We start from the raw sequence: 25,522 nt of genomic DNA, 5'->3' as shown, positions 1-25,522 counted from the left end.
GAAGTGGGTATTCACCCACGAAAGCTCATGATCCAAAACGTCTGTTAGTCTATAAGGTGCCACAGGATTCTCTGCTGCTTTTACAGATTCAGACTAACACGGCTACCCCTCTGATAAATGGAACATGGAGATTAAATATCGACTATAGAGGGCTAAACAAAACTGCTTACGTCGGGGCCTCCCATAGTAGAAGCTCAGCCTGAGCTGGTGGAGGTGGTATCCCCCGAAATGAAATGGTTTTCTGTACAGGATGTGACAAGTGGGTTTTGTGGTTTACCTTTGAGTCCAGAATCCCAGTATCGAATGGCTTTTGTATTCCAGAGTACTCAGTATTGCTGAAATGTTTTGCCTATGGGGTATTGCAGTGCGTCCATAATATTCCATGTTGCTGTAAGGAACATGCTGGAAAAGGAAGGATTGTTACAAACGGGAAAGATAATTCAGTATCCTGAGAGTGCAACAAGACAAAAGGGTGCCCCAAGAATTGAACAATCACCACCTAACAGCTGGACACACCAGCAGGTGGGACTTGGGAATTGAGCTAGGGAGTAAGGTGTCACATGACTGGAAGAAGGGGGCTTTTTGGAGAGACCCAGAAGCCTGGACTGGACTGGAGAGGAGACAAGAGGCTACGAGAGAGAGAGGGAGCCAGAGGTCGAGTCCATCACAGCTTGGCTGACTCAGCAGGGCACTGGTTTAACCAGATGGACTGTGACTAAACTTCTGCCTCTTTGTGCCAACCTAAGAACTCTCCAATTTTGTGTGCTATGTGGCTGATAAATGGTAACCCTGACCTTGATTCCTGGAGGTTTTATCACTTGACTTAGTCTTTAATTAAAGATTAACCTTTAATTCCTGGAGACTCCAGGACACCCCTCAAGGGTTGGCAACCCTAATCCCGCCCACCAGGTTTCCCGCCTAGGCCAGGTGGAGGCTGGGTCTGTGCCAGCTCCCCACAGCTGCCCACGCGGCTCTTACCATGGCTGGGCTGCAGCTCCGAGGCCCTGCCTCCTGGCCACAGCTCAATCGGGGTGAGAACCACACGAGCAGCTGTGGGGAGCCAGCTTGGACCAGGCTTCCACCTGCCCTTGGTGGGGGACACAGGCCCAGGGCTTCTCTCAGGCCTCCTACATCCTGGGCAAGTGGAGGGTCCACATGGCTCCCCACAACTGCCTGGGCTCCCTGGCCGGGCTCTACCAGTTGCTGGCCTGGCCAGGTGGCAGGGCCTCGGGGGGAAGAGGAGGGGAAGGGGATGGGGTCCATAGCAAAAAATGGATGGGACAGGCCCATCTACTTTCAAATGTGGCAGGGCCATGGCCCCATGGCTCACCCTGTTCTGGCACCCCTGCCTAGGGGTCAAGTTCCCAGCAAGAAACTTTGTCCATCCCATAATGCCATCTATATCCATAATTTTTGTGCCTTTTATAACAAATTCCACAGATGATATGGAAAAAGCTGAAATACTCAATGTTCTTTTTGCCTCAGTCTTCACAGACAAGGTCAGCTCCCAGTCTGCTGCATTGGGCAACACAGTATGGGGAGGAGATGATCAGCCCTCAGTGGTGAAAGAACTGGTTAAGGACTATTTAGAAAAGCTGGACATGCACAAGTCCATGGGTCCAGAGCTAATGCATCTAAGGGAATTGGCTTATGTTATTGCATAGCCATTGGCCACCATTTTTGAAAATTCGTGGCAATCAGGGGAGGTCCCAGACTATTAGAAAAACACAAATATACTGCCTATCTTTAAAAAAGGGAAGAAAGAGAACCCAGGGAACTACAGCCTCGCTTCACTCCCCAACAAAATCATGGAGCAGATCCTCAAAGAATCCATTTTGAAGCACTTGGAGGAGAGGAAGTTGATCAGGAACAGTCAACATAGATTCACCAAGGGCAAGTCATGCCTGACCAACCTGATTGCCTTCTATGATGAGATAACTGGCTCTGTGGATATGGGGAAAGCAGTGGATTTGATATATCTTGACTTTAGCAAAGCTTTTGATATGGTCTCCCACAGTATTCTTGCCAGCAAGTTAAAAAAATATGGATTGGATGAATGGACTATAAGGTAGATAGAAAGCTGGCTAGATTGTCAGGCTCAATGGGTAGTGATTAATGGCTCGATGTCTAGTTGGCAGCTGGTATCAAGCGGAGTGCCTCAGGGGTCAGTCCTGGGGCTGATTTTGTTCAACATCTTTGTCAATGATCTGGATGGTGAGATTAATTGCACCCTCAGCAAGTTCGCAGATGACACTAAGGTGGGGGGAGAAGTGGATATGCTAGAGGGTAGGGATAGGGTCCAGAGGGACCTAGACAAATTGGAGGATTGGGCCAAAAGAAATCTGATGAGGTTCAACAAGGACAAGTGCAGAGTCCTGCACTTAAGAGAGAAGAATCCCATGCACCACAACAGGCTGGGGATGGACTGGCTAAGCAGCAGTTCTGCAGAAAAGAACCTGGGGATTACAGTGGACAAGAAGCTGGATATGAGTCAGCAGTGTGCCCTTGTTACCAAGAAGGCCAACGGCATATTGGGCTGCATTAGTAGAAGTATTGCCGGCAGATCAAGGGTAGTGATGATTCCCCTCTATTCGGCACTGGTGAGGCCACACTTGGAGTACTGCATCCAGTTTTGGTCCCCCCCCACTGCAGAAATGATGTGGACAAATTGGAGAGAGTCCAGCGGAGGGTAACGAAAATGATTAAGGGGTTGTGGCACATGACTTAGGAGAGGCTGAGGGAACTGGACTTATTTAGTCTGCAGAAGAGAAGAGTGAGGGGGTATTTGACAGGAACCTTCAACTACCTGAAGGGGGGTTCCAAAGAGGAGGGAGCTAGGCTGCTCTCAGTGGTGGCAGATGACAGAACAAAAAGCAATGGTCTCAAGTTGCAGTGGAGGAGGTTTAGGTTGGATATTAGGAAACTCTATTTCACTAAGAGGGTGGTGAAGCACTGGAATGGGTTACCTAGGGAGGTGATGGAATCTCCATCCTTAGCGGTTTTTAAGCCCTGGCTTGACAAAGCCCTGGCTGGGATGATTTAGTTGGCGTTGGTCTTTTTTGAGCAGGGGATTGGACTAGATGACCTCCTGAGGTCTCTTCCAACTCTAATATTCTGTGATTCTATGGTAGGGGTCTATTACAGACCATGTAACCAGGAAGAAGTGGATGAGGCTTTTTTTGTTTTTTGTTTTGTTTTGTTTTGTTAGACAGCTAACAAAATCATCAAAAGCACAGGAGTTGGTGGTAATAGGGGACTTCAACTGCCTAGACATCTGTTGGGAAAATAACCTGTGCCCTGCTGTGTTATTCCACAAGTTATTGGAATGCATTGGAGACAATTTTTTATTTGAGAAGGGGGAGAAAGGTACTACGGGAAAGGCTGTTCTACATGTGATTTTAACACATAGGGAGGAACTAGTTGAGAATTTGAAAGTGGAAGGGAGCTTGGGTGAAAGTGATCATGAAATGATGAGTTCATGATTCTCATGAATGGTTGGAGGGAAAAGAGCACAATAAAGATAATGGATTTCAGGAAGGCAGACTTTAGCAAACTCAGGGAGTTGGTAGGTAAGATCCTACGGGAAGCAAGTCTGAGGGTAAAAACAGTTTAAGAGAGCTGGCAATTTTTCAAATAGACATTATTAAGAGCATAAGAGCACACTATCCCACTGCACAGGAAAGATAGGAAGTGTGGCAAGAAACCACTCTGGATTAACCAGGAGATCTTCAGTCATCTGAAACTCAAAAAAGAGTCCTACAAAAAATGGAAACTAAGTCAAATTACAAAGGATGACTATAAACAAACAACACAAGTATGTAGAGATAAAATTAGAAATGTCAAGGCACGAAATGAGATTTAAACTAGTTAAACATTCTACAAATGTATTAAAAGCAGGAGGAAGACCAAGGACAGGGTAGGCCTGTAACTCAACATGTAGAAATGGCAGAAATGCTAAAAGACTTTTTTGTTTTAGTTTTCACCATAAAGTTTAACAGTGATTGGATGTCAAACATAGTGAATGCAGTGAAAATGGGGTAGGAACATCTGAGACTAAAGTCGGGAAAGAAGAAGTTAAAAATTAATTAGACAAGTTAGATTCTTCAAGTCACCAGGGCCTAGTGAATATACATCCTCGAATACTTAAGCAGCTGACTGAGGAGTAAGCTGAGCCATTAGCGAATATCTTCAGAAAGTCATGAAAGATGGGTGAGATTCAGGAGGACTGGAAAGGGCAAATATAGTGCTACTCTATAAAAAGAGGAATAAGGACAACCGGGGGAATTACAGACCAATCAGCTAAACTTCAGTACGCAGAAAAATAATGGAGCAAATAATTAACCAATCAATTTGCAGACACTTAGAAGACAATAAGAAGATAAGTAATAGCATGGATTTGCCAAGAACAAATCGAGTCAAATCAGCCTAATAGCTTTCTTTGACAGGGTAACAAGCTTTGTGGATAGGGGAAACAGTAGACGTGTTATATCTTGACTTTAGTAAGGCTTTTGAAACTGTCTCTTATGACCATCTCATAAACAAACTTGGGAAATACAACCTAGACAGAGCTACTTTAAGGTGGGGGCATACCTTGTTGGAAAACCGTTCCCAGAGAGCAGTTATCAGTGGTTTACAGTCAAACTTAAAGGGCATATCAAGTGGGGTCTGAAAGGGATCAGTTCTGGGTCTATTCATCAGTGATTTAGATAATGGCATAGAGACTACAGTTATAAAGGTTGCAGATGATACCAAGCTGGGAGGGGTTGCAAATGCTTTGGAGGGTAGAATTAAAAATTCAAAATGATGTGGTTAAACTGGAGAAATGGTCTGAAGTAAATAGATTAAATTCAATAGGGACAAATGCAATGTACTCCTTAGTACAATTAAATGCATACAAAAAGGGAAATGATTACTGGCGGAAAGAGCCGAGGGTCATAGTGGATCACAGCCTAAATATGAGTCAACCGTGTAACACTGTTGCAAAACAAGCAAACATCATTCTGGGATGTATTAGCAGGAGTGTTGTAAAAAGTAATTCTTCTTCGAGTGCTGTCACTGTGGGTGCTCCTCTCCAGGTGATAGTGCATCCTGGTGCAGTTGATCAGAGATCTTCAGTAGCAGTGCCTGGTTGGGACGCACATGCTCAGTTGCTGTCTTGCGGGCTTGTTAGAGTCTGCCTGATCATGCGTGTCCCACGCCCCACTCAGTTTCTTCTCAACTGTCCTCGGCTGAAGACAGGACTCAGGGCAGTGTTGATCCTCTTTCCTGGTCTCTGAAGGAAACAATTACAAAGAACATAGAAATAGTTAGTAACATCCCAGTTTTTTTTTTCCTTAGAATAGTTACTTAGTTTAAAAAACAAACAAACAAAAAAACCTTCTTTTTCCTCAAGTTTGTCTCCTACTAAAATGCTCTCCCCTGGCATTCCTAGTGCAATAATCCCAGAGGCATCAGGATTCAAGAAATGTACCCCCTGTCAAGATTCTATGCCAGGGTCTGATCGACACTCACATTGTGTGAAGTGCCTCAGCGAGACACATGTCCATGTCAAGTGTGTCCATTGTACGAGCCTCAAAACCAGGGCTCGTCCTGACAGGGACCTGTGGCTGAAAATTCTTCTGATGGAGAAATCCCTACAACCGCCTCTGGAGACGGGCAATGACAAGCCTTCTCCCTCACACTCCCCGGCCTGGTCCAAACCAATTAGGAGCCTGGCTTCACCCTCTCAGGCAAAGAGGCAGGAAGCCCAACTGGCTCCGTGCAGAGACTTTCACAAGGGTAAAGGATCTCCTGCGAGATCCTTACCCTCAGTGCTGACAGTGCCGAAGGCAGGTGCCTCCGACCATCCCAGCACCTCAGCCATGTGTCCCTCGGAGTGCAGAGGCAGGGACCCGACTTCCATTCCAGGAAGGTCTCCTCGGCACTGGTCCCCTTGGCAGCGAAAATGGACCCTGTGCTGACAAGAACGTCAACACCGAGCCTGCCTGCCACTCCTGTGGCAGCACTGGACCTCCCGCAGGGCACCTACAAGCAACCCACGGCACTGGGAACAGCTAAACAGAAGTCCATTCACACTTGTGAACAGATTGTGCTCAGCGGAATCACAGCCCAGGGAGCAGCAGCAAGAGTTCCTAAGTCAGGATGACCTCTCAGTGGCACCTCAGCCTAACTCTCTGTTCCTTGACACACAGTGCTCACTCTTTGACCAGCCATTGTACCCACCTGACCTGGCTACCTTTACTGATAGTGAGCCTTATATGCAGCAGCAGGTGGAGTTCTCCCCACCTGCCTCTCCTCCTCCACCGGAACCTTTTGCACCTCAGGTCATGGCTCACAATCACCATCCTCAGTTTCCCTACTTTGCCCCCACCCCTCCATGGGTGGCACCTTACTTCTCTTATCCTTGCCTCCTCAGTGGTACCCATGGCCAGCTCCTACTGCCACTCGCCCTAATGCTTCTTCCACCAGACCACAAGATCCTTCTGTTCCTCTGTCTCCAGCTCTGTCTACTTCTAGAGCGCCTGAACCCATGCTGCAGAGGTGGGCTATGGACCATACCCTGTTTCACCAACTCCTTTCTCTCCATCAGCTCCAAACAGAGCCCTCATGCCTCCACCTCCACAGAATGTGGACGACTTTAAACAATTCCAAGAACTTTTCAAGAGAGTGGCACTCAGCCAGGACATCCCTTTAGAGGAGGTCTAGAACGCACAACACAGGCTCCTCAAAATCCTCCAAACCTCTGGGCCTTAAAAGATCGCGCTTCCCATAAATGAAGCACTGCTAGAACCAGCTGACACCCTCTGGGAGACACCAGCCTCTATCTTACCAACTTGCAAAAAGGCTGAACGTAAATATTATGTTCCTACTAAGGACATAGACTTCTTATTTTCCCATCGACAACCAAATTCTCTTGTAGTAGCTGCAGTGACACACAGGATGAAACAGCCGCACTACCACCACCCCTCAAGACAAGGATCTCAAACACCTTTACCACTTGGACCGCAAGGTTTATACCTCCTCCACTCTGCAGTTCAGAATTGCAAACTATTCCGCCCTACTTCCAAGCTATGACTTTGATAACTACAATAAACTCTTTGATTTTACCTCTCATATTCCAGATCACAGGAGAGCAGACTAAGTCAGCCCTTGTCGAGGGCCAATTAGTCTCCAGAATGGCCCTACAAACATTTCTAGACATGGCGGACACAGCAGCCTGCACTACCGCAACTGCAGTGGTTATGCACAAACTTTCCTGGCTCTCAGCATCCAGTATCCCCAACGGCCTGCAGACCAAAGTGGAGGATCTCCTCTTTGATAAAGATAAGCTCTTTCCAAAAAAACACGACCAAATTCTTCACGCCATGAAAGACTCTAGAGAGACCCTGTGTACTGTGGGCATTTACCCATCCTTTCCCAGAAGACAGTGGTATCAACCTTATCAGAGGCCATGCACACAACAGTATCATCGTCCTCAGCCCAGACTGAGAGGGAGGGGACATGATAACAGTTTTCAAGTACATAAAAGTTTGATACAAGGAGGTGGGAGAAAAATTGTTCTTGTTAACCTCTGAGGATAGGACAAGAAGCAATGGGCTTAACTTGTAGCAAGGGCAGTGTAGGTTGGACATTAGGAAAAACTTCCTGTCAGGGGGTTAAACACTTGAATAAATTGCCTAGGGAGATTGTGGATTCTCTGTCATTGGAGGTTTTTAAGAGCAGATTAGACAAACACCTGTCAGGGATGGCCTAAATCAGTGGTTTTCAAAGCCGGTCCACCACTTGTTCAGGGAACGCCCCTGGTGGGCTGGGCTAGTTTGTTTACCTGCCGCGTCCGCAGATTCAGCCAATCACGGCTTCCATTGGGGGCTGCGGGAAGCAGAGCAGGCCGAGTGATGTGCTGGCCGCCCTTCCCGCAGGAAACCCAATCACTGCAGTTACATCCTATGTGTTCCAGGCCTCAGAAATGCTTGGTCTGGCTTGTGTCTGGGGTAAGCCACCTCTATGTGTGTGTGAGAGGGGGAGCAACTGTAATGCATTGGGATTTAGTCTTCAGCTGCCCTGCTTTTTGGGCTCTATACAGCTGAGACTAATGAAAGCTCTTTGCTGTGGCTAACTCAGTCCCTAGCCTGGACTGATTAGTGCCATGTATGGAAACCTCTGTCATCTATTTACTCTCCGCCAGTTGTTGACACTCTGCAGGAAATGCTCAGGGTTGTGTTGCATCAACCCCAAAGCATGGGTGGCAGTTCCTGTTGCCCTCTCTGTACCGTGCCCCGCGGCTATCGTCTTCTGGTCCTTTTCTGTGCCCTGGACACTTGGCTCACTTCTCATTTCTCATTCACTCAGGTCACATAGCTTGTGTTCAGAATTGTTTCCCTGGTCAGGTCACTTGGGGCCTGGTCCAGCAAGATGTATTCCCTGATGCAACATCTTCAGGCTCCTTTGGCCACTCTGTACCCACTTACCACTGTGGTGATGGGATCTCTGACTGAGGAATGCTGAGTACAACTCCCATGAGAACCCTCTGCAGAAAGCTGCAGCTCAAGAGGCAAACATCAAGCTTCCAGCTGCAGCAAAATGTGGAATTGTATGGCATCTTAGTAAAATGCCTAACTCCATGCCCATGGACTCAGAGTCCAAGAGCCATGACTGAGATGACTAGGGCAGTTCCCACCTTTTACAGCTCTTGTTTCTGCTCAGGCAGGTGACACTGGGGCTGTTTACACCCCATCCACATTTTCATGGTTGTCTCTTATGATTTTTTCCCTTTGTTTGGGCCATTTAGTTCCTTTGAGTCTTTATCTCTATGGGGTTCGCAATGGGGGAAAAAATAGGCTCCCTCATGTGGTCAAAGAAGCACAAGTGAATCGTGTGCATATGTGTTTCCTCTCAGCTTTAGGCCCTCCCCAGCAATCCCAGAAATCACTGTTGGTGGGGGTGTCCTGGAATCACTGAGGCTAGGAATGTGACAGGAAGGTCTGGCCCACCTTTGTATACTCTGAGTCACAGGTTATCTTCCTGCGCACACTTTCCTAGCTGAGCTAGTTATTTGTTCCTCTGCTTTGTGCTCCTCCTTGGAACTGAAGCTGAAGAGGCAGCAGCAGCAGAGCCATGCAACCCCATAACTCTGTTCCACAAGGTGACTGACATGTATTAAGATGGCTTTGACTTTGAGGCTGGTACTGTCTTGTAGTATGAGTTGTAACCTGCTCTGCCTGCAGTGAATGGTGCCACCTTCCTTGTTTGCGCCTGGGCAGGGCCACCTTTTTGGGTTGCTGATCTGAGGCCAGGTCTATACTACAACCTTTTGCTGGCATAGCTCTGATGGTGAAGGGTCTGATTTGTAAAGGGTAGAGCTGTGCCAGTAAAAGTCACTAGTGTAGCTGCTGTTCTACAGACAACACTGATCCATACAGCTTATTTCACTCATGGGGCTGGAGTCACGTACCCCAGTGCAGAGCACAGCTTTGCCAGCCGGGCTGTGTCCACACTAGGAGTGCTTTGCCAGTAGAATATAGCAGTACAGTTGTACCAGAAACATGCTCCTGGCCTCTGACTCTGCGTGGCAGCCACTGCTTCTCTTGGTCCACTTCCGCACCTAAATTCATGCAGTCTGGAGGAGCTCCCAAGCCTGGGGATTCCATCCCCCACAATGGCTGCACAGCCTCACTGCATTGTTTATGTGACCCACAGTTCTCAGGGGGAGCTGCTGGTAAAAGGCCTTTGTGCCATAGCCACATCTTCTGCCTGAGGTTTTCTGTCCTCTCTCCAGGCTCCTCCTGCACAGACCCTCAGCAGTCAGAGTTTGCTGAATCCCACAATCAGCTGCTCACCTAGCATACACTCATGAAGACAAGGGACCATGGATTCCGTGAAGCCACTGCCACCAGTCACAATCCTGGCTCCTTGAAATCACTGTCAGAGAGGGGCAGGACAGAGACCCTAGCTAGTGCTCCTCTCCATACAGTAATTCAGTGTTGCTAGCTCCACATAGCAGGAAGTCGCCAGACAAACCCTGAAAAGTCACTAGATGTTGCTGTTTAAGCATGCAAACAGAGTCAAAAATGTCACTAAACAAAATTTCCACAGAATTTTATATATAAATCCATTCCATGCTCTTCTCACTACATTCTGTTGCACACAAGTCAGTGTCATTATGTCTCAGTTGAGTATGTCCAGGGCTTCTTGGGCTGAGATCACTGTAATCTGCAGGTGAGGAAAAGAAGTCTGCGTAGGCTAATTAAATACTTTGCTAAAGCCAGGTGCGCTTTGGTGAGAACAGCACATTAGCCAGGGCTTGTTTTTATGCAAATGAGTTCCTTCTTGCTGCTGCATAGTAGGTGGCACACCCTGTGATGCAGGGAAAAATGGCTAATGAAGTGGGCAGGATAGGGGAGCCAGGTTAGCCGGTAAGGAGAGCTGCACAGATGGAAGGTGGGGTGGGATCGCTATGGGAGGGTTGGCGGAAGCATTGGGCAGTGGGTAGCTCTGCACAGGCCAAACAGGGAGCTGGCAGTGTGGGGTCGAGGCAGGGCGGTGGGTGACCCATTCATTCTGTGACTGTGGCCCATGGCACTGTGCCATGCTCGTAGAGCCCTGGTGCACTCACTATGCTGTTCTCTTTGAACAGAAACCACGTGGGAGCGGCCGAGCAGCGTGCCTGGGACCCCCAGGAGCCTCGGGAGCCAGAAGAGTGCTGTGCCTGCAGGTACTGTTTCCTCGGCTGGGCCTGCCCTGGAGGTTTGCCCAGGCAGCCAGGAGGGTGAGGCATTTCCAGCTGGGAAAGGAGCTCAGCGTCCCCCGTGCTCTGGCCTGACAGGTGCTTCCCAGCTCAGGCATGACTGGCGGGCTCCAGGGCAGTGGCTGGTGCCTCCCCCACCATGATCATCTCCTCTGCCCTGAGCTACAGCTGATGTGGCTTTGCCCCCTGCAGAAAGCCAGCTCAGCTACAGCTGCTGCCCCAGGGGCAGGGCAGACCCCCACGGGGGGAGGGAGCAGAGGCCACAAGGAGTGCAGGAGGGAGGCAGGGTAGGCGCAATCCCCACACAGGATGCAGCCTGGGTAACCCAGGCCTGCTGGATGTGGCGCTGTGTCTTCCTCTAGTGACACCTAGACTAGCTAGGGATTGATGCTACAGCCTTGGCTAAGAGACACATGTCTTATGGCTCAGGCAGTAGAGGCTCACACATTAAGCTCCAGAGGGCCCAGGTTTGATCCCAGCTGCCACAAACTGAGGTCTGTCGACCTTACACCTGCAAGGGGGAAAGGCCTTAGCCCAGCTCATTGACCATGCCAGCCCGCCAAGGAGCTGCGCAGCAGTGTGAGAGCCAAGGTGCGTGCCCTGCTTGGGGAAGCCCAGGACAAGCTCACAGCTCAGCAAATGCCACTGGGCAACAGCCCATCTCCTGGTGACAAGGCCTCTGTCAGCTACAGCATGTGTGCAGGAGAATGCTGCTGGGAAGGGGAGCACTGCCCAGAGGAGCTTTAAAGGAAGCGGAAGGGAGTGCTGCATGAGGGAGGAGAGGAGGGAGGGGAGTGTCAATGGGAAGGGAGTGCTGCATGGGGGAGGAGAGGAGAGAGGGGAGTGTCAATGGGAAGGGAGTGCTGCATTGGGGAGGAGAGGAGGAAGGAGAGTGTCAAAGGGAAGGGAGTGGTGCATGGGGGAGGAGAGGAGGAAGAGGAGTGTCAAAGGGAAGGGAGTGCTGCATGGGGGAGGAGAGGAGGGAGGGGAGTGTCAAAGGGAAGGGAGTGCTGCATTGGCGAGGAGAGTGTCAAAGGGAGAGCTGGATTGGGGAGGAGAGGAGAGGAGTGGGCACAGGGGAGGAGAAGAGAGAAGTACCTTTCCTCTGGGCGTGGCTCCAACCCTTTCACAGTGAAGAAAGCTGACAGTGCAGAATGGGGAGCTCCTGGGGGCAGTATGGGGAGTCCCTGCAGCGGCCAGGCTGTGCCCTGTTAGAGGGGGCAGGCTCACACATAGCCCTACCACCCCAGGGAAAAGTAAGTTACAGCAGCAAGTGGTCTGGTTCCCGGAGCCCCCATTCACAGTCCCCTTGTGTAGGGGCTGCTGAAGAGCAGACAGGGGGTCTGGGCAGATGGTGGGCCTGGAGCAGTGCTATGCTTGGGGTAGCTGTGACTCTGCTGAGCAGAAAGGGGAGCCCCACAATCCCCTCCCACATCAGGAACCAACTGAAGCGCACACTGCTCTGAGGAGGGTCTGAAAACAGGCAGAGCCATTGGATCATGTTATATTTTTCTCTGCTCGATTGAAGAGCTCATTATCAAATTTTTGTTCCCCATTATAGACTGTAATCAAGTCCCTCTTTACTCTTCTCTTTGTTAAACTAAATAGATTAATGTCCTGGAGTGTGTCACTCTAAGACATGTTTTCCAATCATTTAATCATTCTTATGGCTCTGATCTGAACATTATCCAATTTATCAACCTACTTCTTCAATTGTGGGCTCCAAAACTGGACCCAGGATTCCTGCACCAGTGCCAAATTCAGAGGTAACACAGCCAATCTACTTCTGCTCAAGATTCCCCCATTTGTACATCCAAGGATCACTTTCTACAGATCTACACCAGCTGGGGATCTGGCCCATTGAGTCCAATGGAGCGATACCAATGTATCCCAGTTGAAGATGCAGCCTTCACTTTGCCCGTAGATTCTGTGTTATGTGAGTGTGCCATGCAGGCCGCCTCGCTCCAGGGCGGGGGACAGTTTGAGGCTGCAGGTCAGATGTTTATTCAGCACTGGTGAGGCCACATCTGGAGTATTGCGTCCAGTTTTCGGCTCCCCACTACAGGAAGAATGTGGACAAATTTTAAAGAGTCCAATGGAGGGCCACAAAAATGATTAGGGGGCTAGGGCACATGAGTTATGAGGAGAGGCTGAGGGAACTGGGATTATTTAGTCTGCAGAAGAGAAAAGTGAGGGGGGATTTGATAGCAGCCTTCAACTACCTGAATGGGGGTTCCAAAGAGGATGGAGCTCAGCTGTTCTCAGTGGTGGAAGATGACAGAACAAGGAGCAATGGTCTCAAGTTGCAGTGGGGGAGGTCTAGCTTGGATATTAGGAAAAAAGTTTTCACTAGGAGGGTGGTGAGGCACTGGAATGGGTTACCTAGGGAGGTAGTGGAATCTCCATCATTAGCGGTTTTTAAGGCCTGACTTGACAAAGCCCTGGTTGGGATGATTTATTTGGGGGTGGTCCTGTTTTGAGCAGGGGGTTGGACTAGATGACCTCCTGAGGTCTCTTCCAACCCTAATCTTCTATGAAACTCACTCAATAGAGCCCCACCCAACCAGCCACCAGAATGGGCTCATTTAGTTCGGAGGGCTGCACTTCCAGTGCCCATTTCCTGGCACCTTGGCCGTGAGCCCCAGAGCTGTAAGTGCTGCACTGTCTGCAGCCCATGCTGACTGACCAGCTGCTCATTAGCTGGTTGCAGTCCCATCAGCTGAAGGGAGGGGAGACTTCCCTGGCAGTCACCAACACAGGCAGGGGATCCGTAGAGCTGCACCTCCCACCCAGACCCACCCACCCTTAGGCTCAAAGCAAGCAAGGCTAGTTTGCAAAGGTTTCAAATCCTGCGTTCTTCGTGGGAATGCAGGTGACTCAATTTGTCTCCTATACGCAGGGGACGGGCTCAGCTCTAGCACCTCCCCTACCTTATACCAGTGTTCACTCTTTAGGGAGTGCAGCCCATGACTGGGAGAGAGAGCGGAGGGAGAGGAGTAGCTGGGGATCCAGCTTTCGGGCAGGAACTAGCCACAAGCACCTTACTCCTGAGAGGGGTGGGTAGAAAGCAGCCAGCAGCAGAACTCCACTGGGACGGTGACGGTGGAGGAAGAAGGGGTGTTGTAAGTTCTTGAGCACCAAGTAATTTTATCCCTTAAAATACTAAAAATGTGGAGTGCAGCTAAACAAGAAATTGTAGGGGACAGATCTGATTGGCTATCTCAATGCCCACTCAAGGATGTGATGCCCTGTACTGTAGGCACATGGGGTTCTTCGCAGGCATTAGGGGAGGCACTGTGTGATGAAAGACAAGCAATATACTCCCAAAGGATTAACTGCCAACTTCCTGTAAGTAAGGAAAGGAAAGAAAGAAACAGATAAACAAACCTCAACCCAGACTGAACACAAGCAACCAGAAAACAAAGGTTCCTTCAGTTACACATTCCTCTTGTGTGTCTCTTGGAGAGCTGTCCTCAGAGATTACACCTTGAAGAGTGGGTCTGGTCTGTGGGATGCTCTCCTCTGTATAAGTTAGGACCAGAGTGCATTATTCCCCAGCTCAGTAATGAGTCCTGACTCAGATGTGGGCACAGGGGCTTTGTCTAAGGGTCAGTGAATCCTGTTTGGTTTATCATGGATAATCTAAACAGTCGATAAATAGGCAGAGGTGAGTGACCTGAACTAAGTCCTATGAAATTGGACAAAGTTAATAAAAGAACCAATTCAAGAAGCAGCGTGGAGACAGGCAAATTAATAAATATTAAGAACTTTAAATTTTCAATTAAATCTGTTTATGAAGGTTAGCTGCTGTCTTCTTTCCTGGTGTATGTGTTCTGAACAATCTGATGTTTAACAGGAGAAGCTTTTAGTACCCTAAATTACCATAGTATTTCCATATACCATTAGAATTATTGCAAGAACAGTTTAAATCTAAACTCTTGGCAGTGCTTTTGCAAACTCCATTTCACCAGTAGGGCCGAGGGCTCTGAGATATCACCATGTGCAGAAGCCGTGCTGGACTGAAAGTTACTTCTTGGTGCTGTGTTGTAGCTTCTTTGTTCTTCTTGGTTGTCTTGCTGCTCTTTGTTTGCTTCTTGAGGTGTTGGCTTGGAGGTTTGATTAGAATACATTAACAGGCTGAGTTTGTGTGAGAATGAACATAAAAGCTCAAGAGAGTGTAAGTGTGGAAGCATCAGAGTGTAAGTGTGTGTAAGAGCGTAAAACCATAATCAGAGAGGGAGTCTCTCACTTCAGAGGAATTATACTCCTCTCTTTCCATGATCTGACTGGAGCTGGTTGGCACATCTCTTTCAAGGGCTTGACTGGAGTCAAGTACCAGCCACTGTCATCTTTCATTAGCTCAACACCTTCATGGGCTGATTTTGGTCGTATCTTGCATTCTAGGTATGCATGTGCAGCAGGGCTGTAACTCTTTTATTCGTTCCATTTTCTGAGCTATCCCATTCGTTCCATCAGGTTTTAACAGGAGTTTAAATTCTGTTTCAAATGAATACAAACATTGCTATTTCCTATATTTCAGCCCTTAACATCATTTTAAATACAAATTATTCGTAAAGAGAGTCTTTAAACTTAAATGGTGATCAAAAAAAACACTGTCTTTTCATCTTAACTGTTCGTGGAGAAGTTCTTCTTGTCTTCCTGAATTTGATAAGGAGTTGCTTAAGCCCTGGAAGATAACTAATTAATTTCCCAATGAATATAAATAATTCTATACCCAAGTGGCTTCTTATATTAGTTCTCAGTTCTAGCAAGGTCATTTGATTTCATATTTGTACAGAAAACATCTCATTATTCATATAACAATGGTATTGGGCAGTTATTGTATGGAGTGATTGAATTTAAATACAAAACGTTTGCAAATAAACATCTCAAACAAAGCTTATATCATCTTAGGTATTTGAAAGACAATTCAAAGGTTCATCTTCAAGAGAAAACATGAGTTAGTAGTAATCAGTCTTCTGTAAAACATTTCCCAACCATAAATATTCCTAAAGTTTGAAGACTGAAGGCTTTAGAAAACATATAAAATAAATTAATTTCAGTGAGGATATTTCTAGAATTCTTTATGTGAGTTTAAAACTAAAGGTTTTTCTCTTTGCAAAGAGGAAGGGTGAATAGGGTGCTTTTATGGCTTTGTTTATGATTCTGGTAGCACATCTTAAGCATCACTCGTCTTTGTAATATCCTGAATAAACCAAATCTCTTTATAACCTGTTTGGGTTTTTTTAAAATAAAGTACACGTGTATGCCAATCTTGTGTTTTTCACAAGGGGAGATGTCTTATTCTCAGAGAAGACTCTCTTTGTTAGTTGTTTGTCTTTTGACCAGTTGTTCCTAGATTTGCAGCCTGTGATTTATAGGTAGAGCCCTGCACGGATACAGAAATGTGTATTCACATCCAATCCGCTAACCACAAGAATTATCTGTGGATATTCATATCCAGAGATTTGCAGAGTTCTACACTGAGGACCTGGCTGAGGATCCGAGGCATCCCCTCTGCTGGAGCCCAGTTGGGGAGAGCCACGGTGGCAGCTGTGGGGACCCTCCACTTGTCCTGGGTGGGGGGCCCAAGCAGCCCCTCGCCAAGTGTCCCTGCCCCTCGCCTACTGTCTCTGCCCCCCATCCCCCTACCAAATGTCTCTGCCCCCTGTCCAGCATCCCTGCCCCGTAGCTCTCCCATCCAGGGCACATGGAGAGACCTAGGCTCCCCACAGTTGCCAGAGTGGCAATCCTGGACCTGGCTCTGGGTGGCAGGGGGCAGCTCAGAGCCTGAATAGCCTCCAGCCTGTGTTCCTGCCCCCCGGTCCACCCCCCAGGGCAGGTGGAAGATCCGTGTCAGAACCCTACTCTGTATCTGCATCCGCACTGCTATCTGTAGTAATGGTCTGTGGATATCCACAGATATAAAGTGGATACCTGCAGATTTGCAGGGCTCTATTTATAGAACATTTAAAATTTGCAATTAAAGATTCCTGTGAAAGCACAAATCCAATAACTATCATGTAAGTACCTCTTTTCAACCTGGTTAGGATCTTGCCTCTTTGTGTTTGCCTGTCTGGTCTATTCAGATTGTAATCTGTTTGGGGCAGGGACAGTCTGCTTCCCTTTGTGTCCTGTGCACAGCACAAAGGAATCCTGACCTCACTCCTTGTGCTCCCAGTGTATAAACAGTGACTCATTTCTAAGAGCACAGCAACACAGCACTGCAGATTTCTCTCTCCCAACACCCCTCCCTCTTTCCTATGGCCTTAGGCAGTCCCAGTTTAGGTGCCACTTGCAGCTCCGTGGCAGCTCATACCATCAGCCTGACAGGGAAATGGCAGAGCTCTAATAACCCTGCAGCTGCCTGCCTGACATTCAGTCTCCCAGGAGCCCTCCAGTGAGTTACAGCCCAGGGGAACAGACATTAGCAGTAGAAATGGCCATTTCCACAAACACCTTCTGGAGCAACCATCCCGGAGTGTGGTGGAGCCAGGAGCAGATGCTGAGGGCTATGTACATGGATTCCTCCCTCACTTGAGACAGGATCAGTGTCCTCTATCCCCATTTCTCAGGCTCTATGCAACAGGAAGCTGCAGACATCCATCCCTTAGGGAGACATTCAGATTTGGTCATGGACCCAAGCTAAATGCTCTGAAAAGGAGGATCTGGGATGTATGAACCCCTGAAAACTGAGGGTGCAGAAGTCCTTTGCACTCATAATTTATTGTCAGGACTGGTTTCTGCTTTATTCTTAGGGTCGGCTTTTCAAGGAGTAGATGCAGTATCCAGTCCCAAGCAGCCATAAGTCAGACCTGAGAAAATCATGGGACGGGCTTTCAAATCGTGCAGTTTTAAAATGTAATCAGTGTTGGATTGTTGTCCTTTGCCTCTGGTTTTCAGGGTGCTGGTTTGAGGAACAGAAGGGGAACTAGTATCTGCTACATGGGGGGACAAAGTAGGCTGTTGGGAATTGATTCAAGTTCTAGGGAGTCTCCCTTAGACCCTTTCTACAGCCATCTAACTCTGCTGACTTCAGCCTGCCCCGGAGCTGTGAGAGGAGGCCTGGGCCCAGAGGCTAGACGCACTACTGGGTTCTGGGTTGGCATTGCTCTGTCCAATTCTGTCGAGTCAGGCCCATGCCTGTTTAGAGGTCTGTTCAGTTCAGGCACTTCTGGGGAGTAGGAAAGGGAAGTATCCTGTTACAAGATTCTGTGAGTTTACCATTATGATAAATAAAGTGACCAAGAACCATTTAAAGTCTGTATTTAAGTATTTGCTGCCTAGAGCAGCCCTTCTAACCTCCTCTGTGTGTTCCTTACAGCGAATGGATATCACACCCCTGTGACGCCCATGCATCAAATGGAGCCTGGTCATATGAGTCTCCGAAAACCCAGCGGGGACCCCCAGGTAGGTTTTGGGGAACATTCTGAGCAGGAGTGTAAAGGACTAGGGTAGTTTGTGAGCCCTCTAGTGACACTCGCAGTGATCATGCTTTAGAAGCCGCCAGAACCCAGTCAGAGCCGCAGTGTGTATGGAGCTGGGCCAGGCATATTTGTGTATAGGCAGCAAACAGTGGAACCCCACTGTACCGTGAAAAATCACATACAGATACAGACAGACATCATCTTCCTTTCCAAATGCAAACAGATGAACATCATACCAAAAGGACTAAAGGAAAACAGCTGCTACTCTGAAAACTGTACCGTGTGGTTTCCTCATGGTGCTTTGTTGTGAAAAAAGTGATAGACACAAGGAGGCCTTTTGATGTTGAATGATAGGATAGCGATGTGCTAGCAGCAATCCACTAAGTCTCTCCTATAGAGACTGTGGTACAAAAGCTAAGCTTGAAAATGCATTTAAATGGCTTTACCACCCAGTAGCCATGTGTCGAGTGAGGGCATCATTGCTATGGTTACAGTTACACTTCCCTTTTAAACTTCAGTGAGTTACTGATAATGCATTAACCCCCCCAAAAATGTTTAGTATCATCTTCAAATGCAGGCCCTAATCCTGCAAGCATACATATGCTTAACTTTACTCCCTGAGTAGTCTGAATGAAGCCAATGGCACTACTCATCTGCATAAAATTAAGTATGTGAATAAATATTTGCAGCACTGGGGTCTGTATCACGGTGAGTACTTTAACTAGAGCTTCATCTAAACCATTATTTAAACTAGTTTTAAAATGCTGGTCCCAATACAGAACCCTGGAGGACTCCACTTTTCCCAGTCTCCACAAAGAAGATACACCTTTAACTCCAACCTTCTGCCCTCTCCCTACTGACCTGTTCTAAATCACCTGCTTAGAGCAGTTTTACAATAATCCATCATAAAACTTTGTCAAAAACTTCTGAAAATCCATCTATACAAAATCATATGGTTCTGCTCTTAGGGTAATAATTGATTCATTCTAAGACAGTAATAAAATATCTGAAATGATTGACTTTTCATAAGCCCATGGGAGTTTACATTTCACCTACCTTACTTTCCAATATAGCTTTAAGCCATCTATAAATACTTGCACATAAAAAACCTCAGAAATCTACCTCTCTATTCCTGACCTCTTGCTCTTGTGTGGCAGACACCTTCTCTTGGATGCCCTGTAGTCCACTCAGTCTGGCAAAAACACCACTCCTCATTTCCCCTTAAAGTCCCCTCCTTCGTGTCCCATCAGTGTCATCCTTGACTCTTCCCCCCTCCATAATCACTCACAGACAGGCTACCAAAGGAAAACCCTGGTTTCACTCCCACTTTGAACCCAGTCTGTAGCCTGCTGGCTTGGTTGGCTCTAACTGTGTCTTGTGTCCATATGATTTGGGAACTGGTTTTTAACAGGAGATGTGGGTGATTCTAAAACCCGCCATGGTGAGTACTTTCTGAGGCAGCTGATCATGTGTCACTGTGGCCCAAGGCCTGGGCTGACACAGCAGTATGCCCATAAGATGGTTCAGCACACTGACATTCTGCAGTTTGGCTGGTCCTCCTTCCTCCAAACTCTATGCCATAAGCATCCCCGAGTTCTTTGCCCCATGTACTTTTGATGCCATGTATGTTCTTGGAGCATGAGGGAATGATACGGCCCAGTGTTCCCAGAATGCACCTTGACAGACATGATTAAACAGCAACAAAGAGTCCTATGGCAGCTTAAAGACTAACAGATATATTGGAGCATAAGCTTTCGTGGGTGAATACTCACTTCGTCAGACGCATGTAATGGAAATTGCCAGAAGCAGGTATAAATATGTAGGCAAGAATCAATCTGGAGATAATGAGGTTAGTTCAATGAGGGAGGGTGAGGCCCTCTTTTAGCAGTTGAGGTGTGAACACCCAGGGAGGAGAAACTGCTTTTGTAGTTGGCTAGCCATTCGCAGTCTTTGTTTAATCCTGAGCTGATGGTGTCAAATTTGTAAATGAACTGAAGCTCAGCAGTTTCTTTTTGAAGTCTGGTCCTGAAGTTCTTTTGCTGTAAGATGGCCACCTTTACATCTGCTATTGTGTGGCCAGGGAGGTTGAAGTGTTCTCCTACAGGTTTTTGTATATTGCCATTCCTAATATCTGACTTGTGTCCATTTATCCTTTATGAGTAAACCGGATGACTAGTGCAAACTAGGGCTGTCGATTTAATCACAGTTAACTCATATGATTAACTAAAAAAAATTGTGATTAATTGCACTGTTAAATAATACTGATTGAAATTTATTAAATATTTTTGGATGTTTTTCTACATTTTCAAATATATTGAATGCAGTTACAACACAGAATACAAAAGCAGCAAAGAGTCCTGTGGCACCTTATAGACTAACAGATGTATTGGAGCATGAACTTTTGTGGGTGAATACATGCATGCATCTGACGAAGTGGGTATTCACCCACGAAAGCTCATGCACCAATATGTCTGTTAGTCTATAAGGTGCAACAGGACTCTTTGCTGCTTTTACAGATCCAGACTAACACGGCTACCCCTCTGATACTTGACAGAATACAAAGTGTACAGTGCTCAATTTATGTAATTTTTATTAGAAATATTTGAACTGTAAAAATGATAAACAAAATACTATTTTTCAATTCACTTTATACAAGTACTGTAGTGCAATCTCTTATCATGAAAGTGCAACTTACAAATGTAGATTTTTTTGTTACATAACTACACTCAAAAACAAAACAATGTAAAACTTTAGCGCCTACAGGTCCACTCAGTCCTACTTGTTGTTCAGTCAATCGCAAAGAGAAACAAGTTTGTTTACATTTACAGGGGATAATGCTTAGGGCCGGCTTTATGGAGGAGGGGGCCCAATTTGAATACCTGGTGGTGGTCTGGGGCTTCGGCGGCAGGGGGTCCGGTCTGGGTCTTCCACAGCACCAAAGGAACCCCCACCACCAAAGACCCTCAGAGTGGACCCTCCCACCACCAAAATGCTGCCAAAGCCCCGGACTGCTGCCCAGTATTCAAATCATGCCCCACCCTTCATAAAGCTGGACTGCGGCTGGGTAAATAAACAAAAAAAAATTTAAAAGGTCCCTAAGGCACAGGGCCCTAGCGTGGGGCCCTCTTAGGCGCAGGGCCCGATTCAATGAAATTGGGCTAATTGGCCTAAAGTGAGCCCTGATAATTCTGCCCACTTCTTAATTACTCTGTCACCTGAAAGTGAGAACAAGTGTTCACATGGAACTGTTGTAGCTGGCATCGCAAGATATTTATATACCAGATGCTCTAAAGATTTATATGCCTCTTCATGCTTCGGCCATTGTTGCAGAGGACATGCTTCTATGCTGATGACTCGTTAAATTTAATTAACACATTATTTTTTGTGACTGAACTCCTTGAGGGAGAATTGTATGTCTCCTGCTCTATTTTACCCACATTCTGATATATATTTCATGTTATAGCAGTCTCGGATGATGATCCAGTACATGTTGTTCGTTTTAAGAACACTTTCACTGCAAATTTGACAAAATGCAAAGAAGGTACCAATATGAGATTTCTAAAGATAGCTACAACACTCAGCCCAAGGTTTAAGAATATGATGTGCCTTCCAAAATCTGAGCTGGACAAGGTGTGAAACATGCTTTCAGAAGTCTTAAAAGAGCAACATTCTGATGCAGAAACTACAGAACCTGTACCACCAAAATAGAAAATCAACCTTCTGTAGGTGGCATCTGACTCAGACGATGAAAATGAACATTTGTCGGTCCGCTTTGCTTTGGATCGTTATCGAGCAGAACCCATCATCAGCATGGATGCATGTCCCCTGGAATGGTGATTGAAGTATGAATGGATATATAAATCTTTAGTGCAACTAGTATGTAAATACCTTGTGACACCGGCTACAACAGTGCCATGCAAACCCTTGTTCTCGCTTTCATGTGAGATAAACAAGAAACAAGGAGCATTATCTCGTGCAAATATAAACAAACTTGTTTGAGCGATTGGCTGAATAAAAAGTAGGACTGATTGGACTTGTAGGCTCTCAAGTTTTACATTGTTTTATTTTTGAATGCAGATTTTTGTTTTTTTTTTTACATAATTCTACATATTTAAGTTCAACAGTCACGATAAAGGGATTGCAGTACAGTACTTGTAGGATGTGGATTAAAAAATACTATTTCTTTTGGTTTTTTACAGTGCAAATATTTGTTATAAAAAATAAATATAAAGAGAACACTGTACACCTGGTATTCTGTGTTGTAATTGAAATCAGTATATTTGAAAATGTAGAAAACACCAAAAATATTTAAATAAATGGTATTCTATTATTAACAGTACGATTAATCACAATTAATGTTTTTAATCACATCAGAGGCCTAGTGCAACCACACAATCCTCTCATTTGACCTCGTTACAAACTGATCACAAAACACTTTTCACTGGACTGCTTGTATTGATGAGCGCTGGTTACCATTTCTTCTAGGACAGCACAAAATTCCCTCTTTCTGCTAGTTACTACTGGCAAAAAGGGGCAGCAGCTGTTGCAAAGCTGAGATATTCTAGGCCAGCACTTAGCAAAATCTGAAACTTTAGCTCTATTTAACCCCATTTTTTGTTTGTTTAAACACTTTTCATAGTTTCATAGTGTTTAAATCCAGAAGGGACCACTAGATCAGTGGTTCTCAATCCAGGGTACACAGAGGTCTTCCAGGGGGTATGTCAACTTCTCTAGAAATTTGCCTAGTTTTACAACAGGCTACATAAAAAGCACTACTGAGGTCACTGTAATCTAAAATTTCATACAAACAATGACTTGTTTATACTGCTCTATATTCTATACATTGAAATGTAAGTACAGTATTTATATTCCAATAGTTTTATTTTATAATTATATGGTAAAATTGAGAAAGGAAGCAATTTTTCAGTACTAGTGTGCCATGACACTTTTGTATTTTTATCTCTGATTTTGTAAGCAAATAGTTTAAGTGAGGTGGCTCTTGGGGTACACAAGACAAGTCAGACTTTCAAAAGGGGAACTGTAGTCTGTAAAGATCGAGAGTTACTGCATTAGTTCAGATAGTCTGACCTCCTGCATAGCACAGGCCATTACATTTCTCACAGATACTACTATATTGAGCCCAATAACTAAAGCATTTCAGTCCTCAAGAAACTAAATTGAGGTGAGTCACAGTCAGAGAACAGGAAAGACTGAGGTGCACCCACCACCTGAGGCCACTGCAATGGCAGGGAATTCATTAGGTGAGATATACTCCTAGGATCCCAGCAGGCAAACTACATCCGACACTTCAGAGAAAGAAAAAAACAATCCGATGGCTGCCAACCTGACCTAGGGAAAATTCCTTCTTGACTCAAATCTAGTGATCCCTGTGACCCTGAGCATGAGAGAAGAGCCACCAGCTAGGCATCTTGATGGAAGATTCTCTGAACCACTTCAGAGCGCTGATGCACCCCACACACTGTCCTGTCTCCAGCTGTGGCCAATTGCTGATGCCTCAGAGGAAGGCAGAAGAAAACAAACAAAAAACAGAATAGATCTGGCCAGTTGTGCATTGAGGAAATGAATTTCTTCTTGACCCCTGCAGGTGCCTTCCAGAAGCCCTGAAACATAGATTTGAGTATAATCATGAAGTGCAAAGTTGCAACAGTCTTGAGCTTGTCCAGGGCAATGTAGAGCTCCCTGTTCTCTCCGTGTCCCATGAAGGAAGAGGATGAACAGGAGTATAATGAGGGGGAAGAGACTCACCTTGTGGCGCCTCCTTCTGGTCATTGGGTATTAGCTCTTTCCAGCACAGAGTGCCCTCTGCAGGCCAGTGTCCCCCTGCCACTGGCCCCCCATGTCCCTCCCAGGATCCCGGTGCCCTTTTACCTGGGGTGCTGCCCCTCCAGGCAATATCCCACAGATCTGGGTCTCCCCTCCCCAGGGAACACCCACCCTCTATCCCCACCTTGCCTCAACCTATGGGCTACTCCCAGTCACCATCTAGCCCCCTTTCACTGGGGCTGACTGCAGTCTATATAAGCCGGTCATCGTAGGCAAGGGAGGTTTTGACTTGCTGCCTTTTGCTGCAACCCAGTACCTCCAGGGGCCTTGTACAAGGCCCTGCAGCCTGAGGAGTTGTTGGCCCGGAGCTCCCCAGCTCCTCTGGCCTTTCCCCAGCCCTGCTTCACTCCAATACCCTTTAGCACTCAGGCAGCTAGGTCCATCTCCTGCCTCAGCTTGCTCCCAGCCCACTGCCCTCTTATAAGGGCCAGCTGGGCCCTTAAGTCACCCTCAGCCTGATTGGGGCATGGCCCAGCTGCTGCTGCTTTCTCCCAGCCACAGCCCTCTCCAGGGCTACTTTTAACCCCTCCTGGGCAGGAGCAAGCAATCACCCCACTACAAGGAGGATTCATGAATTCACAGACTACCATGAACCAGGGACCACCATGACCATCCAGCCCAATCCCATCCACCCAGGTTGTAAAATTTCTCCTTCAGGCTGGATTCAAGCTCCTCTTTCACAAAGTTATTTAATCTAATTTTAAAAACTACAAGTGGCAGTGAACCCACTACCTTTCCTGCTAAGCTGTTCCAATGTTTAATCACTGCTAGGAAATTGCATCTTGTTTCGAGCCTGAATTTGTCAAACTTCCATTTCCAGCCATTTAATCTTGTTAGGTCTTTGTCATCAACGCTGAAAACACCCCGCTGTCAGATCTCTGTTCCATGATGTATCAGTGCCTAGACACAGTGATCAGGGCAGGTCTCAATCTTCTCTTCAATAAGCTGAGTAAATGGAGCTCCTTGAGCTTCACATAGAAAATGTTGTTTCCCAGCTCCTGGATCATTTGGTAGCTCTCCTTTGACCTTACTCCAGAACTTCCAATCCTTCCTGCAGTGTGGACACCAGAACTGGACACAGTATCCTAGTAGTGGTCCTACCAATGGTCTGTCCACAAACAAGATTATTTTCCTTTAATATTCCCCTTTTCATACATTAGCCCTTTTTGCAACAGCATTGCACTGAGAGCTCATGTTGAGGTGATTGTTTGCAGTGACCTCTAAGTCTAAGTTGGTACAACACAAGGCCCTGCTTGGGATTAGGGCCTGTGGTCATTACTAGAATAGAGAATTAGTTGAATTCTCCAAAGTGACACATCCCCTCAGGATCATTTGAGAGCTTGGCCTTGTGGGCAGTACCATGGGCACAGCAGTTTCAGTGGCTCTGGGAGCTGCACAGGTACAGTCTTCAGTGGATGGGCACAGTGCTCAGTGGGTAGATGTAGAGGGTACAGTGGAAGTGGTGGCACAGTGGAGGGGCCCAGCCAGGAAGGGGCCCAGGGCTCAG

At 46.7% G+C, this 25,522-nt stretch overlaps 1 protein-coding gene across 5 annotated transcripts in view; it reads left to right on the top strand.

Annotated features, from left to right (window-relative positions):
- Positions 1-25,522, top strand: part of GAS7 (growth arrest specific 7) — a 154,523-nt gene that overhangs the window by 69,265 nt on the left and 59,736 nt on the right. For 4 of the 5 annotated variants that reach the window (XM_032775183.2, XM_032775181.2, XM_032775186.2 and 1 more), the window contains 2 exons: positions 10,634-10,711; positions 18,069-18,154. In XM_032775183.2, coding sequence (XP_032631074.1) covers positions 10,634-10,711; positions 18,069-18,154 — 164 coding nt within the window. The remainder of the gene's footprint in view (positions 1-10,633; positions 10,712-18,068; positions 18,155-25,522) is intronic. The other variant, XM_075072020.1, reaches the window with a different exon arrangement.

This window comes from Chelonoidis abingdonii, chromosome 13 (assembly GCF_003597395.2).
Source record: "Chelonoidis abingdonii isolate Lonesome George chromosome 13, CheloAbing_2.0, whole genome shotgun sequence".
NCBI lineage: Eukaryota > Metazoa > Chordata > Testudines > Testudinidae > Chelonoidis > Chelonoidis abingdonii.
The sequence above is the reverse complement of the archived record's forward strand: the minus strand, read 5'-3'. Positions and strand labels throughout refer to the sequence as shown.